Genomic DNA, 12,017 nt, shown 5'->3' with positions numbered 1-12,017 from the left:
ATAATAAACATGGATTTCACCTCTCTCTCTCTTTTCTATCCAATTATTTGTATGTTTCCTTATAATTTTATTTTACTAAGATAAGATAAGATAACTAACATCTAATGACATAAAAAAAAAAAATTCCATTTAAAGGATTATTCAAATGCAAACTTGTGAGAACGGGGTTAGTACACATAGGAAGGTTCCCAATGCAATGCAGTGTCCCTGTCACTCACCCTCTTATTTTTCCAACTACAAAAGACCCATTTTCTCCACTTCCTCTCCATACTCTCGTACCAAAACAATAAACTTTCTGACAGTGATTCCAGCATCTCTCTCAAAATATCCAGTCCTTTAATATTAATATATTACTCTTTGAATCTTCTTCATAAACCGGTTTAACCATGTGTGGTGGTTCTATCATCGCTGAGTTTATCCCTCACCGTCGTTCTCGCCCCCTCACCACCTCCGAACTGTGGCCTAACACGTTTGGCAATCAGAATGAACCGCAGTTCGTTAATTCTCATCCACAGCATCAACAATTAGTCCCTCTCAAGAGATCTCACCCTTCTCAAGGTCAGTGTATATTCTCTGTTCACTCATTTCATTTTCTTGAGTTTTAACTTTTAACCATTTTTCAATTATATATATATATCTGATTTCTGAATGTGACAGTGAACGAGCAAGTTGACAACAAGACAGGGAAGAGGCAGAGGAAAAACCTCTACAGAGGGATTAGGCAGAGGCCATGGGGTAAATGGGCGGCGGAGATTCGAGATCCGAGGAAAGGTGTTCGTGTCTGGTTGGGAACATTCAACACAGCTGAAGAAGCTGCTAGAGCTTATGACAGAGAAGCTCGAAAAATCCGTGGCAAGAAAGCCAAAGTGAATTTCCCTAACGAAGATGATAAGTACTCCGTTGAAGTTAGTGTTAATCCAGCACAACAACAATATGATTATGTCCCCAAAAGTTTGAATTTGGAGTTTGGTTATGATCTGAATCAAGTAGGGGCGTTTCCTTCTCATGCTGCTAATAGCACAGAACCAGTTTTTGATGAAAGTTGTAGATATGGATCGGGGTCGGAGGGTGCTTACTCGAATAATCTTGAAGAGGAGAAGGTGAATGAGGAAGGTGAAAAAGTGAAGGAGTTAGTGATTGTTGGAAGTGAAGAGGAAAAGAACCAAGTGGAGAAACTTTCGGAGGAGCTGATGGCGTACGAGAATTACATGAGGTTTTATCAGATTCCCTACTATGATGGCCAATCAGTTGCACTTGCACCCAATAGCGCTCAGGAAAGTGTTGTTGGGGATCTTTGGAGCTTCGATGTTGATGCCATTCCTGCTTCTGTCACTTCTTCATCAACCCTGTGATTTTCTGTGTTCTGAGTTTCAACTTCCAAGTGTATGCAGTTTTCTTTTTATTTTTGTATTTGAATTACAGTTGCTCATTTTAGTTCTTGTATTATGTAGTTTTCTCATATGAAAAACTTCAACTTTCAATTACAATTTTATTCTAGTTTTTCTTTGTTTCCTTCAATTTTTGTTCATTAGGTCTATTATGCCCCGTTCTTAGTTCGTCATGGAAAAACAGTTTTATACCCTACACTTTGTTGGAAACAATAAAATTTGAGAAGTATAGATAAGATTATTTGTTTGGAAAGTTAAAAGAATAATAGTACGTAATGAAAATGATTAAATTAAAATGATTTGGTTAATTAAATTTTTAAAATTTTATTAATTTGTTTATGCAAATAAACTCATTCAGATATGAATTCTAAAGACTGCTATTTTTTTTTTAGAGTTTTCTCGAGATATTTACCGACGATGAGTAAAGATTATCGAATAGGTTTTATCTATATCAACAAAAAAAAATTCAAATACATGGCTAGAAATTAAACTTCTGACAACATGTACTTTATTGCTAAAAAATGTTATTTTCTAATAACTTTAAAAACCGTATTAACGTATTTTTTTTAAAAAAAAGGTATTCATGAATACGATACACATGGTGTGTGTTTATAAATATGAATCCCCTCGTTTTCATGTACTAATTACGATGACTCTAATAAAAGCATTAATATTTTTTTTTAGTAAGATAGTATTATTTTTGCAGTTGTAACAGAAGTAATACTCTGTGCCATCGACATAATGAGAGATAAGAGAGAATGCTTTGGTAGAATGAGAGATAATATTTTTTTTATGTGGTAGAAGCTACCACAACTGCAAAAATAATACTCTTAATAATTTACTTAATTATCTTTGTTAAAATCAACAATTAAATGCCATCTCCTTAAATAAAATAAAAGGATACCATAAGAAAGGTTGTTTGTCCATTTTAACCACTTGTCTTTAGTCACACTCCCCCACCCCTCTATTTTATTCCTCTAATAAACTTATAAGCATATTATTTTGAATTATATATTTCACGTCTCTCCTTCTACACTCATAAAATGATTAACTAAATATTAAGCAAGTGTTTGTTGTTACTTAACTTTTGCATAAAACAAGAATAAAAATGTGAATCGACATGCACGCGTGCCATCCACGAGTTTTAGACTTCTAGATAAAAGCGGGTCACACCACATTTATTGTTTTCAACTATGACAATTTTTTGTTTTTGGTAGTTTCAAGTTCAACTATGACAATTTGAAACTGGTTGACCAATACGGTAATTAAAGAATAATAATTACTGAGAGATTAGAAAAAATATTATTAGGATGGGGCAGTTTGTACATATAACATATTGCATGATAGTGGTACAAACTATGTAATCGTGGTATTTTCTTATCATGTTGGTCAATCACCTAGATTGAAATACAAATAATTTTTTTCAACAATTTGTCCAACTTTTTTTAAAAACGATGACAATGTGTAAAATAATATATAGGGCAAATGTTAAGAATAAAACAATCCTTTTGACAGTGACGCGTGGGACAAAATATAATAAATGGGTTGGAATTAAAGATAATTGAACGGAGAATTGTTTTTGACTTTTTTTAGATGACTGCCAAGGAGGAGATTATCTTCTGTATATTTGTAGTAGATATATTTGCTATTCAATAAATGGTATTTGAATAAAAAAAGATATTTTTTTTTCATACAAATATAACAATTATTTCTTATTTTTTATTATATAGATGTACTGAATGAATGATACATAAATATTTTAATATTTTTATAGAGGAAGGAGCGTGTCTTAACTTGAAGGTCAGGCAGTAATGGTAATTAGTAACCGGAAAGGAATGATGATGATGTAAATCACTGACGCCGTTGAATTTGCACTCGGTGGGCGCCTACAGGTTTGGGCTGGGAAAACTAGTACTCCTGCAGTTCTGCGCGTGTAGTACAGTGGTTGTACTTTGTAACTACTGACTAGTATGACTCCACGAGGAGAGTATTTGTAATAGTTATGGTACACCTATTCTTTTCATTGATGAGTAGTCACTTAGTGAAAAAAATAAAATTTTTCTTTTCTCTATACAAGCAAACTAGAAAATACTTAATTTTTATCCACTGAATTATAAATGGATCTAGAGCATATTAAATATTTGACTCTGTGAGCAAAAACATGCTATCCTCATTCATGATTCAAAAATATAAAACTGCATCAAATGATGATAATTTTGTTGGTATTAAGTAGGTGATGATTAGTGACCGAGAATATGTGTTTGAATTTTTTTTAAAATTTAAGAAGAGTTTAAAATTTTAATTTTAAAATTTATTTCAAATCAAATTAATTAAGAAGCAATTAACTGAATAAAATATCATAAAAAAACAAATTATAAAACTGCTCATGCCATATCAATATCATAGTAACAAATTATTGTTAGTTTCGACGACATTGTAGACCAACTTGTTCAAAAGTTATAACCTTTTTGACTGTGTCATTCTTCCATAAGAAATATTTGTTTTTTTGTTTTTATTTCTACCAACAAATGACTCTGACAACTCCATTTCTGCATAATCAGTATATACACTCTGCTCAATGTATTAGTGGCATATTAATTAATGTTATGTGCAAGTCAATTTTTTTTTTTATCAATAATCAGTAATAAAAAGATACTACATGTACAGATGCATGCAAGCATCAAGAGATGATAATATGGGGTAATTTTGATGAGTTAATTCGCGAAAAATGGATATGTTGATTATACATTTCAATCCATCAACTTATCTCAATTCATTTTGTTTAATTATAACTCAAAATGGATTGGCGATGGGTCGAAAAAAATTGGCCCGTGAGTAATTTTTTTTACTAATAGATAGCATTTTATTTGTTATTGAATTTTTCTGATATGAATTTTTTTTTATCTTAATACTCTCTTAGAAAAAATATTTTTTTTTTCTACATACACCCTAAAGTATTAAAAAAAATAAACTTCACGGGTAGCTCATTTGGTAAGTGGACTATAGCTTAAGGAATGAATTCTGTGGTTGATGAAGTCATGAGTTCAATTCCTACAAGAAATATATCCAATAGTGAAAATCGTTATGCTTCAAGCCACGAAGAGATTAATCTCATTTTATTGAATGTGAACACCCTGACTTTGCTAAAAATATATATTAAAAAACATAATTATTAATCACAGATTTTGAAGTACAATTAAAAAATAAATATTATTAAATTTATCAATTAAAATGACTTAGTTTATAAACAGGTGAACCAATCTCGTTCCAACTCTTTGTAATTTATATTTAATGAAGAAAAGTTAGTGAGTTAATTCGTATCTTATGCTTTGGCGACAGTGTAAGAGCAACCAATACCATCTTTATGAACTGACCCAGACTCTTTTTTATTGACTTATGGAACACAGCCCAGTTAACTATTTTTTATGGACTTATGGAACACAGCCAAGTTAAACGTTTAATTTGCTAATAACCGAATTCAAGTTGCCATGCGGAGGAGTTCGTGGGTCATATTGTGGGCTAGGCCCATCTCAATCAAATCCATTAAAAGAGGGATTTTAGGGTTTAGCTTTCTCTTTTCCCGAATTGTATCAGCAGAAACATAGAAAAAAGGGAAACAAAATGGTATCCCTGAAACTGCAGAAGCGGCTGGCGGCAAGCGTGCTCAAGTGCGGTGGAGGGAAGGTGTGGCTTGACCCCAATGAAGTCAATGAAATCTCCATGGCCAATTCTCGTATGCACTCGCGTTCTTTCTCTGGTTATTAAGTTTTTTGTTGTTATTATAATCACTGATTTTCAATTAAATCTTACGATTATTTTTCTTTTGTTTTAAATTTTTAAAAAAGGAATTTTTTCTGGCTTTGTTCCCCATGGTTTTTTATAGGATCTGAATCTTGTTATTTCTTGAGCTTTTGATGTAATTGCACCTTTCCTTTCACTAGAATTTGAAGATGCAAATATGAGCTATTATACATCTAGATTGCGAATCTGTTATTGCTACTTTAGTTGTTATCATCAAATATTGTTTTTCAGTTGGTTGTATTGCTTTTGGGGAGATCAACATGGCTTTACTATGTTGAGTTTCTATGTAATATTGTTTTCAAGCTCTTCTTAACATTGTGGATTTCCATTTGCAGGCCAAAATATTAGAAAGCTTGTTAAGGATGGGTTTATTATCAGGAAACCCACCAAGATTCACTCCCGGTCACGTGCCCGTAGAATGAAGGAAGCTAAGAGGAAAGGACGCCACTCTGGCTATGGTACTTATTCCCAACCTTAATTAGTTTCACTTGTAAGGATTCTAACTCATGATTTGGCAATTTAAGCTGGGGATCCAGTCCTTGTTAGTTTGTAAGCTAATTCTTACTTAGAAACTCATAACTACATTCATCATGAAATTGATAAGATGTTGTCAAGATTTCACAGTTGCTTATATTTGGATAAATCAGTGTAATTGTTTTTCTTATTAGTTTAGGAGACATGAGTTACTTGTACTATGTTTATATGAAATTTTTCTGGGCGGGCATGAAATGATTTATTTTCTGGTCGTTGCGAGGAAATGCTGACTGCTTATAATGCTTACCTGAATACTACTAGGTAAGCGCAAGGGTACCAGGGAGGCAAGGCTTCCCACAAAAATCCTTTGGATGAGGAGAATGCGTGTACTCAGACGGTTGCTGCGCAAATACAGGGAATCTAAGAAGATTGATAAACACATGTACCATGACATGTACATGAAGGTTAAGGGTAATGTTTTCAAGAACAAGAGAGTTCTGATGGAGAGTATACACAAATCCAAAGCTGAGAAGGCTAGAGAGAAGACTTTGTCTGACCAGTTTGAGGCTAAACGTGCCAAGAACAAGGCCAGCAGAGAAAGGAAACTTGCTCGGAGGGAAGAGCGTTTGGCCCAAGTGAGTAACACAGTGTCTTGAGAAACTATTCACAAGTGTTTATAGTGAATTTATATTTTCCCCATCATTGCATTTGGGGATTTACTGCTTTAGCAAGTATTCTCACTGAAATTGTTAATGAAGAATTTGACCCTTTTTCCTGTCTCTTTGTAAAAATGTTCAGGGTCCTGGAGAAAAGCCATCAGCTGCACCCAGTGCTACAACTGCTACAGCATCACAGACGACCCAGTGAGTATTATAATTTGTGCTTGTCTTTTATATTACTGCCTTTTGCCATGTTATGTGTGATGTCTAAATGAATCTCTTTTTGTGCAGGGCACCAAAGAAATCCAAGAAGTAAATCATATTTTCTGATATTGGCTGATAGATTTCCGGGGGCTGGCATCCTAAGTTATTGTTCTGAAGTAGTTTTGACAAGTCTCTTTGTTGGTTTAGAGCTTGTTTAGCGTTTATTTTTAAGTATGTGAATTTACAATATTCCTTTTTTTTAACCTGTGTTTCTCATTTCTTGTTACGAAGATGATCATTGTTTCCGAAATACTCGTCTTATCCTTTTCTAGCTATGGCTCTACTGATCTCAATAGTCGTCTTATTGTCTTATTTTATTTTTTAATATGCCATCTCACTTGAGAGTTTACTGGGCTTGAGCATGGGACAATGTTCAGATTCAATTACCTGTGTTAATTTTTTTTACAAATTTTTAATTAATTATATATTAATAAAATGTGATCCATGAGATTTATAAATCTCAACTTTTAAGAGAAAAATCAAGAACTCAATAAATAAAAACTATTATTTAGCATTAACATCCATTCGCATAGGTGCAGTAAACGGTGTCCGACTAGGTAATCAAGAATATCACTCTAAATCGTGAACATTGTGAAACTACGGCAAACTCAGCAGTTTTAGGGGGTGTTTGGTTGAGGAGAATTTTTTTGAATACTAGGGAAATGTAATTACTAGGGAAATGGTTGGAAAGTGAGTTTGGTAAGAAAATGTAAAAAAAATTGTTTGGTTGACTGAAATATTATCAGAAAAATTTATTTAAATTTGCAATTTGCAAAATCTATGTTTGGAAGAAATTTCGCACCTGTTTTTTCACTTCGTCAGTTATCTCAAAATATCAAATCTCAAGTGGTATTCTGTAACAGTGAACTTCATTTAAAAAATAACACAAAAGTCAGTTCTCCATACGTGAACCATCAATCCCAAAATAAATCTTCTACCAAACACTACGTTATAGTGTTTTATTTTCCCGACCTTTTACAAATGGCAAGCCCAAGACCAGCAACACTGCTGGATCGAGCTGGTCCACTCCAAGACTGAGCAAACTTGGTAATGAGATGTGGAATATCTCGCGGGAGAATGCCACATCCAAAATCCTTAACCTGCACAAAGAAGGATATGCTTGGGTCAATAATAAGGAGATGGCAAGCAATATCTAGCTTAATTCACAACACTTGCAAAATTGACGACGACAACAACAAAATAAGAAGGAAGATATCTCTGGGCTAATTCCTTGGCATCTAGGCATGGATGCTCCACGTGACTTAACTATTTAGATAACCGAAGATTGCAATCACATTACTATCTGGATATAAAACACATGGAATTATTTCAAAACTTTTATCGTAGCGATCTAAACGGATCAGGCGAGTTAAATTTTGACTTAAATAAATTAGGTTTGTATAAAATATTTTAAGTCTGGTATGATGTAGGCCAAATTATAAGTCTGATTTAACTAATATTTAAAAAAGGTCTGACATAAGCTTATTAACCTATTTAAACTTATTAGGTATTCAAGAATTAAAAAAATAAAAAAATATTATTACTTTATTATTCAAAATTATTGGAATACTTATTTATTTTATTTAAAATAAATAATATGATATAAGTCAGTCTATAGGCTTATTGACTAGATCTTGTAAAAAAAAAATATACAACTTACTTTCTAAATAAGTTTTTTTAAAGACTTTTTTATTTTATTAGATGTAATAGGCTAAATTTGGCTTAACGTAGACTGGCCATAGACTTCTGATAGGAAGTATAGCTCATTTATACCCCTACTTAAATGTAAAAAATTAAGACAATTAAGCCTAAGACATAACATGTACTCTTATGTAGAAATGGCCATTACTTGATGCCGGATATAACTCACGAGGCCGCCAATACTTAAAAATTCTGGTTTTGCAATAGATGTTAAAGAAAATTGTAAGAAAAATAAAACTGCCCAATAGAATTTGGAGATCTATTTCAGTACAAAGTATATTCTAGAAATTTCTCCTTCTCCTTTTTTTTTAAAAAAAAAAAATTTCTCCTTCCCAAATTAAAGTATTTTTTTCTTTCAATTGGGTATATCTCTTTTGAAATTTGTAAAATCTTTTTTTTTTCAGACATGTAAAACCTATTTTTGATCTGTTTCAATCTTGCTTGCAACTCGCAGGTTAATTTCCCTTATTCACGTCTTGAAAAGGATCACAGACTCATTTCAGGTCAAAATCCTAAGTTTTGTTTGGTCAAGAAAAAGGAAAACTACAAAATTATTTGTAGTAGAGCTGTCAAAATGTACTACCTTCTCCCATTAACTCCTAGTATGTGTGGGTTAAGGCTAAAAGTCCATAGGATCTAATAAACTTCAATAATAACCCACACGGGCCAAAAGCCTTATAAGTTAGCGCTAGTCAATGAGCTATCCAAATTTATAATTTCATAATTTTTGTTATTATATTCAACACATTAAAAAATATTTTAACAAATAAATATTTAACACTTTCTTAACATATTTTATACAAATTATAAATTTTTTTGATAAAATAATATTTGTACACAAATATACAAGTGAAAATGTAAACAAAATTTTAATATAAGTGAAAATTTAGTTACTACCTTTATTAAATTTATTATTAAAATATGTCATCAAATAATAATCTTCTCACAAGGAGTCATAACAAAATACAACAACTTTAGTTAAAAACTAAAAGTAACAATGAAAAATGATCTTAATACCAATATTAAATAACTGCTCTTAGTAAGTATGCTCTATAATGTGAAAGTAAAACTATTTATTTTCTTCAACTACTACCATTACAAAAAAAAATTTAGTTGTTATTATCCACCAAATTACTAAGGTTCATCATATACAGTATGTTTCAATAAAAATATGGATATTAACATGTTTAGATGTCAATATAAATTTTTTTTTTTATTAATCCGTAGATAAAATTCTCTGTTGAAATATATTGTTGAAAAATTTATTTTTATTATAAAATATTATGAATGTTCACATGTGACTTTATTTTTTATGAATAGTGGCCCATCATATCACCTCATTCCCAAACCCTAAAGTTACGCAGTGCTCTGTTTTTATTATTGGGCCACTGAGACGAACTAGAAATGAGATGGGCTTAAGATAAGTGAATAGTAGTGGCCCATCATATCACCTCATTCCAGAACCCTAGAGTTATGTAGTGCTTCCCTTCCGCATATCGCGATAGCGTTAGCTTCACTGAACACACGGAAACATGGTGTCGTTGAAACTGCAGAAGCGGCTAGCATCGAGCGTCCTCAAGTGCGGAAGAGGGAAGGTTTGGCTTGACCCCAATGAAGTCAATGAAATCTCCATGGCGAATTCTCGTACGCACTCCGATTTTTGTTTTTAACTTTTAAGAAAAAGGCATTTTTTCTGGGTTTGTTCCCCACGGGTTTTCATAGCATCTGAATCTTGTTATTTGTTGAGCTTTTTATGTAATTGCACCGGATTATTCCCTTTTCTTTCCCTAGAATATGCAGATGCAAACATGAGCTATTATACATGTAGATTGCAAATCTGATATTGCTACTTTATTTGTTAACATCAAATATTGTTTTTCCGTTGGTAGTATAGCTTTTGGGGAGATCAACATGGCTTTACTACGTTGAGCTTCTATGTAATATTGTGTTCAAGCACTCCACTGCTTAACATTGTGGATTTCCATTTGCAGGCCAAAACATTAGAAAGCTTGTTAAGGATGGGTTTATTATCAGGAAACCCACTAAGATTCACTCCCGCTCACGTGCCCGTCGAATGAAGGAAGCTAAGAGGAAAGGACGCCACTCTGGATATGGTACTTATTCCCAATTTCACGTGTAATTGCTTCTAAATCATGATTTGACAATCTAAGCTGGGGATCTAATCCTTGTTAGTTTGTTAGCTAATTCTTGCTTAGAAACTATGGTCATAAGCGCATTCATTATGTAATTGATAAGATGTCCGTATTTTATTGAGATGCTTATATTTTGGATAAATCAGTGTAATTGTTTTGTAAATTAGTTTAGGAGACATGAGTTATTTGTACTAAGTTTGTATGAAATTTTTCTGGGCTGGCATGAAATGATTTGCTTTTTTGTCATTGGGAGGAAATGCTGGCTACTTATGATGTTTACCTGAATACTACTAGGTAAACGCAAGGGTACCAGGGAGGCAAGGCTGCCCACAAAAATCCTTTGGATGAGGAGAATGCGTGTGCTCAGACGCCTGCTGCGCAAGTATCGGGAATCTAAGAAGATTGACAAGCACATGTACCATGACATGTACATGAAGGTTAAGGGTAATGTTTTCAAGAACAAGAGAGTTCTGATGGAGAGCATACACAAATCCAAAGCTGAGAAGGCTAGAGAGAAGACCTTGTCTGACCAGTTTGAGGCCAAACGTGCCAAGAACAAGGCCAGCAGAGAAAGGAAACTTGCTCGGAGGGAAGAGCGTTTGGCCCAAGTGAGTAACAGTGTCTTGAGAAACTATTCACAAGTGCATATAGTGAATTTATATTTTTCCAATCATTGCATTTGGGGTTTTACTGCTTTAACAAGTATTCTCGTTGAAATTGGTAATGAAGAATTTGACCCTTTTTCCTGTCTTTTTGTAAAAATGTTCAGGGTCCCGGAGAAAAGCCATCAGCTGCACCCAGTGCTACAACTGCTATAGCATCACAGCCGGCCCAGTGAGTATTATAATTTATGCTTGTCCTTTGCCATGTTATGTGTGCTGATGTCTAAATAAATCTTTTTGTGCAGGGCACCAAAGAAATCCAAGAAGTGAATCATATAATCTGAGATTTGCTGATAGAATCTCAGGAGCTGGCATCCTGAGTTACTGTTCTGAAGTGGTTTTGACAAGTCTCTTTGTTGTTTTAGACCTTGTTTATTTAGCCTTTATTTTAAGTATGTGAAGTTATCATATTCCTTTTTTTAGCCGGTGTTTCACTGTTTTTGGTACGAAGATGATTATTGTTGTGGAAAGGCTCGTCTTATTCTTATTATAGTTATTGCTCTACTGATCTCAATTGTCGTAACCAAAATTTAATTGATTTGTTTTCAGCGTAAACAATTCTACTCCAAAATAATAGATTACCTGCAATTACAGGAAATTTCTGATGAAGATGAGGAGGTAATGTTAACGTGTAATATGTGTAATTCAGAGGCAAACATAAATTCATAATATATATTAAATACAAAAGTGAAGTTACAGAAATTTGATTTCAACTGCAAATTTATAATTCGTTACTGAAACTTCTGTAGAAATTAAGCTGATGTATAAAGAGAGGAAATCTTAGTATTTATTTGCTCCTATAAAATAGACAGTAGCACAGCTTTGTGAAAGCAGTCTAGGCAAATGAAAGACTGTATCGTTAAAGTCCCAACTAGGGTTGTAAATGCGCTGGGCTTTGGCTTTTTTGGTCCAAGT

The 12,017-nt window shown here is 33.1% G+C and overlaps 3 protein-coding genes across 3 annotated transcripts; all 3 read left to right on the top strand.

The window, feature by feature from the left end:
- The first annotated feature begins 386 nt into the window (after positions 1 to 386).
- Positions 387 to 1,352, top strand: LOC133308836 (ethylene-responsive transcription factor ERF071). Its single transcript, XM_061509557.1, has 2 exons — positions 387 to 558; positions 658 to 1,352. The coding sequence occupies exons 1-2, from the start codon at positions 387 to 389 to the stop codon at positions 1,350 to 1,352; spliced, it is 867 nt and encodes a 288-aa protein (XP_061365541.1).
- Positions 1,353 to 4,976: 3,624 nt separating this feature from the next.
- On the top strand, positions 4,977 to 6,879 carry LOC133308810 (large ribosomal subunit protein eL19x-like). The gene is made up of 5 exons (XM_061509519.1): positions 4,977 to 5,121; positions 5,525 to 5,647; positions 5,985 to 6,298; positions 6,462 to 6,526; positions 6,614 to 6,879. Exons 1-5 carry the CDS (start codon positions 5,010 to 5,012, stop codon positions 6,636 to 6,638), a joined length of 639 nt encoding a protein of 212 aa, XP_061365503.1. The 5' UTR covers positions 4,977 to 5,009; the 3' UTR covers positions 6,639 to 6,879.
- Positions 6,880 to 9,751: 2,872 nt separating this feature from the next.
- LOC133308808 (large ribosomal subunit protein eL19y-like) lies at positions 9,752 to 11,606 on the top strand. Its single transcript, XM_061509517.1, has 5 exons — positions 9,752 to 9,931; positions 10,279 to 10,401; positions 10,735 to 11,048; positions 11,210 to 11,274; positions 11,348 to 11,606. Exons 1-5 carry the CDS (start codon positions 9,820 to 9,822, stop codon positions 11,370 to 11,372), a joined length of 639 nt encoding a protein of 212 aa, XP_061365501.1. The 5' UTR covers positions 9,752 to 9,819; the 3' UTR covers positions 11,373 to 11,606.
- Positions 11,607 to 12,017: the final 411 nt, after the last annotated feature.

Source organism: Gastrolobium bilobum, unplaced genomic scaffold, assembly GCF_033153095.1.
Source record: "Gastrolobium bilobum isolate Gb01-03AN ecotype WA unplaced genomic scaffold, APGP_CSIRO_Gbil_v1 utg15473, whole genome shotgun sequence".
Taxonomy (NCBI): domain Eukaryota; kingdom Viridiplantae; phylum Streptophyta; class Magnoliopsida; order Fabales; family Fabaceae; genus Gastrolobium; species Gastrolobium bilobum.
The sequence above is the reverse complement of the archived record's forward strand: the minus strand, read 5'-3'. Positions and strand labels throughout refer to the sequence as shown.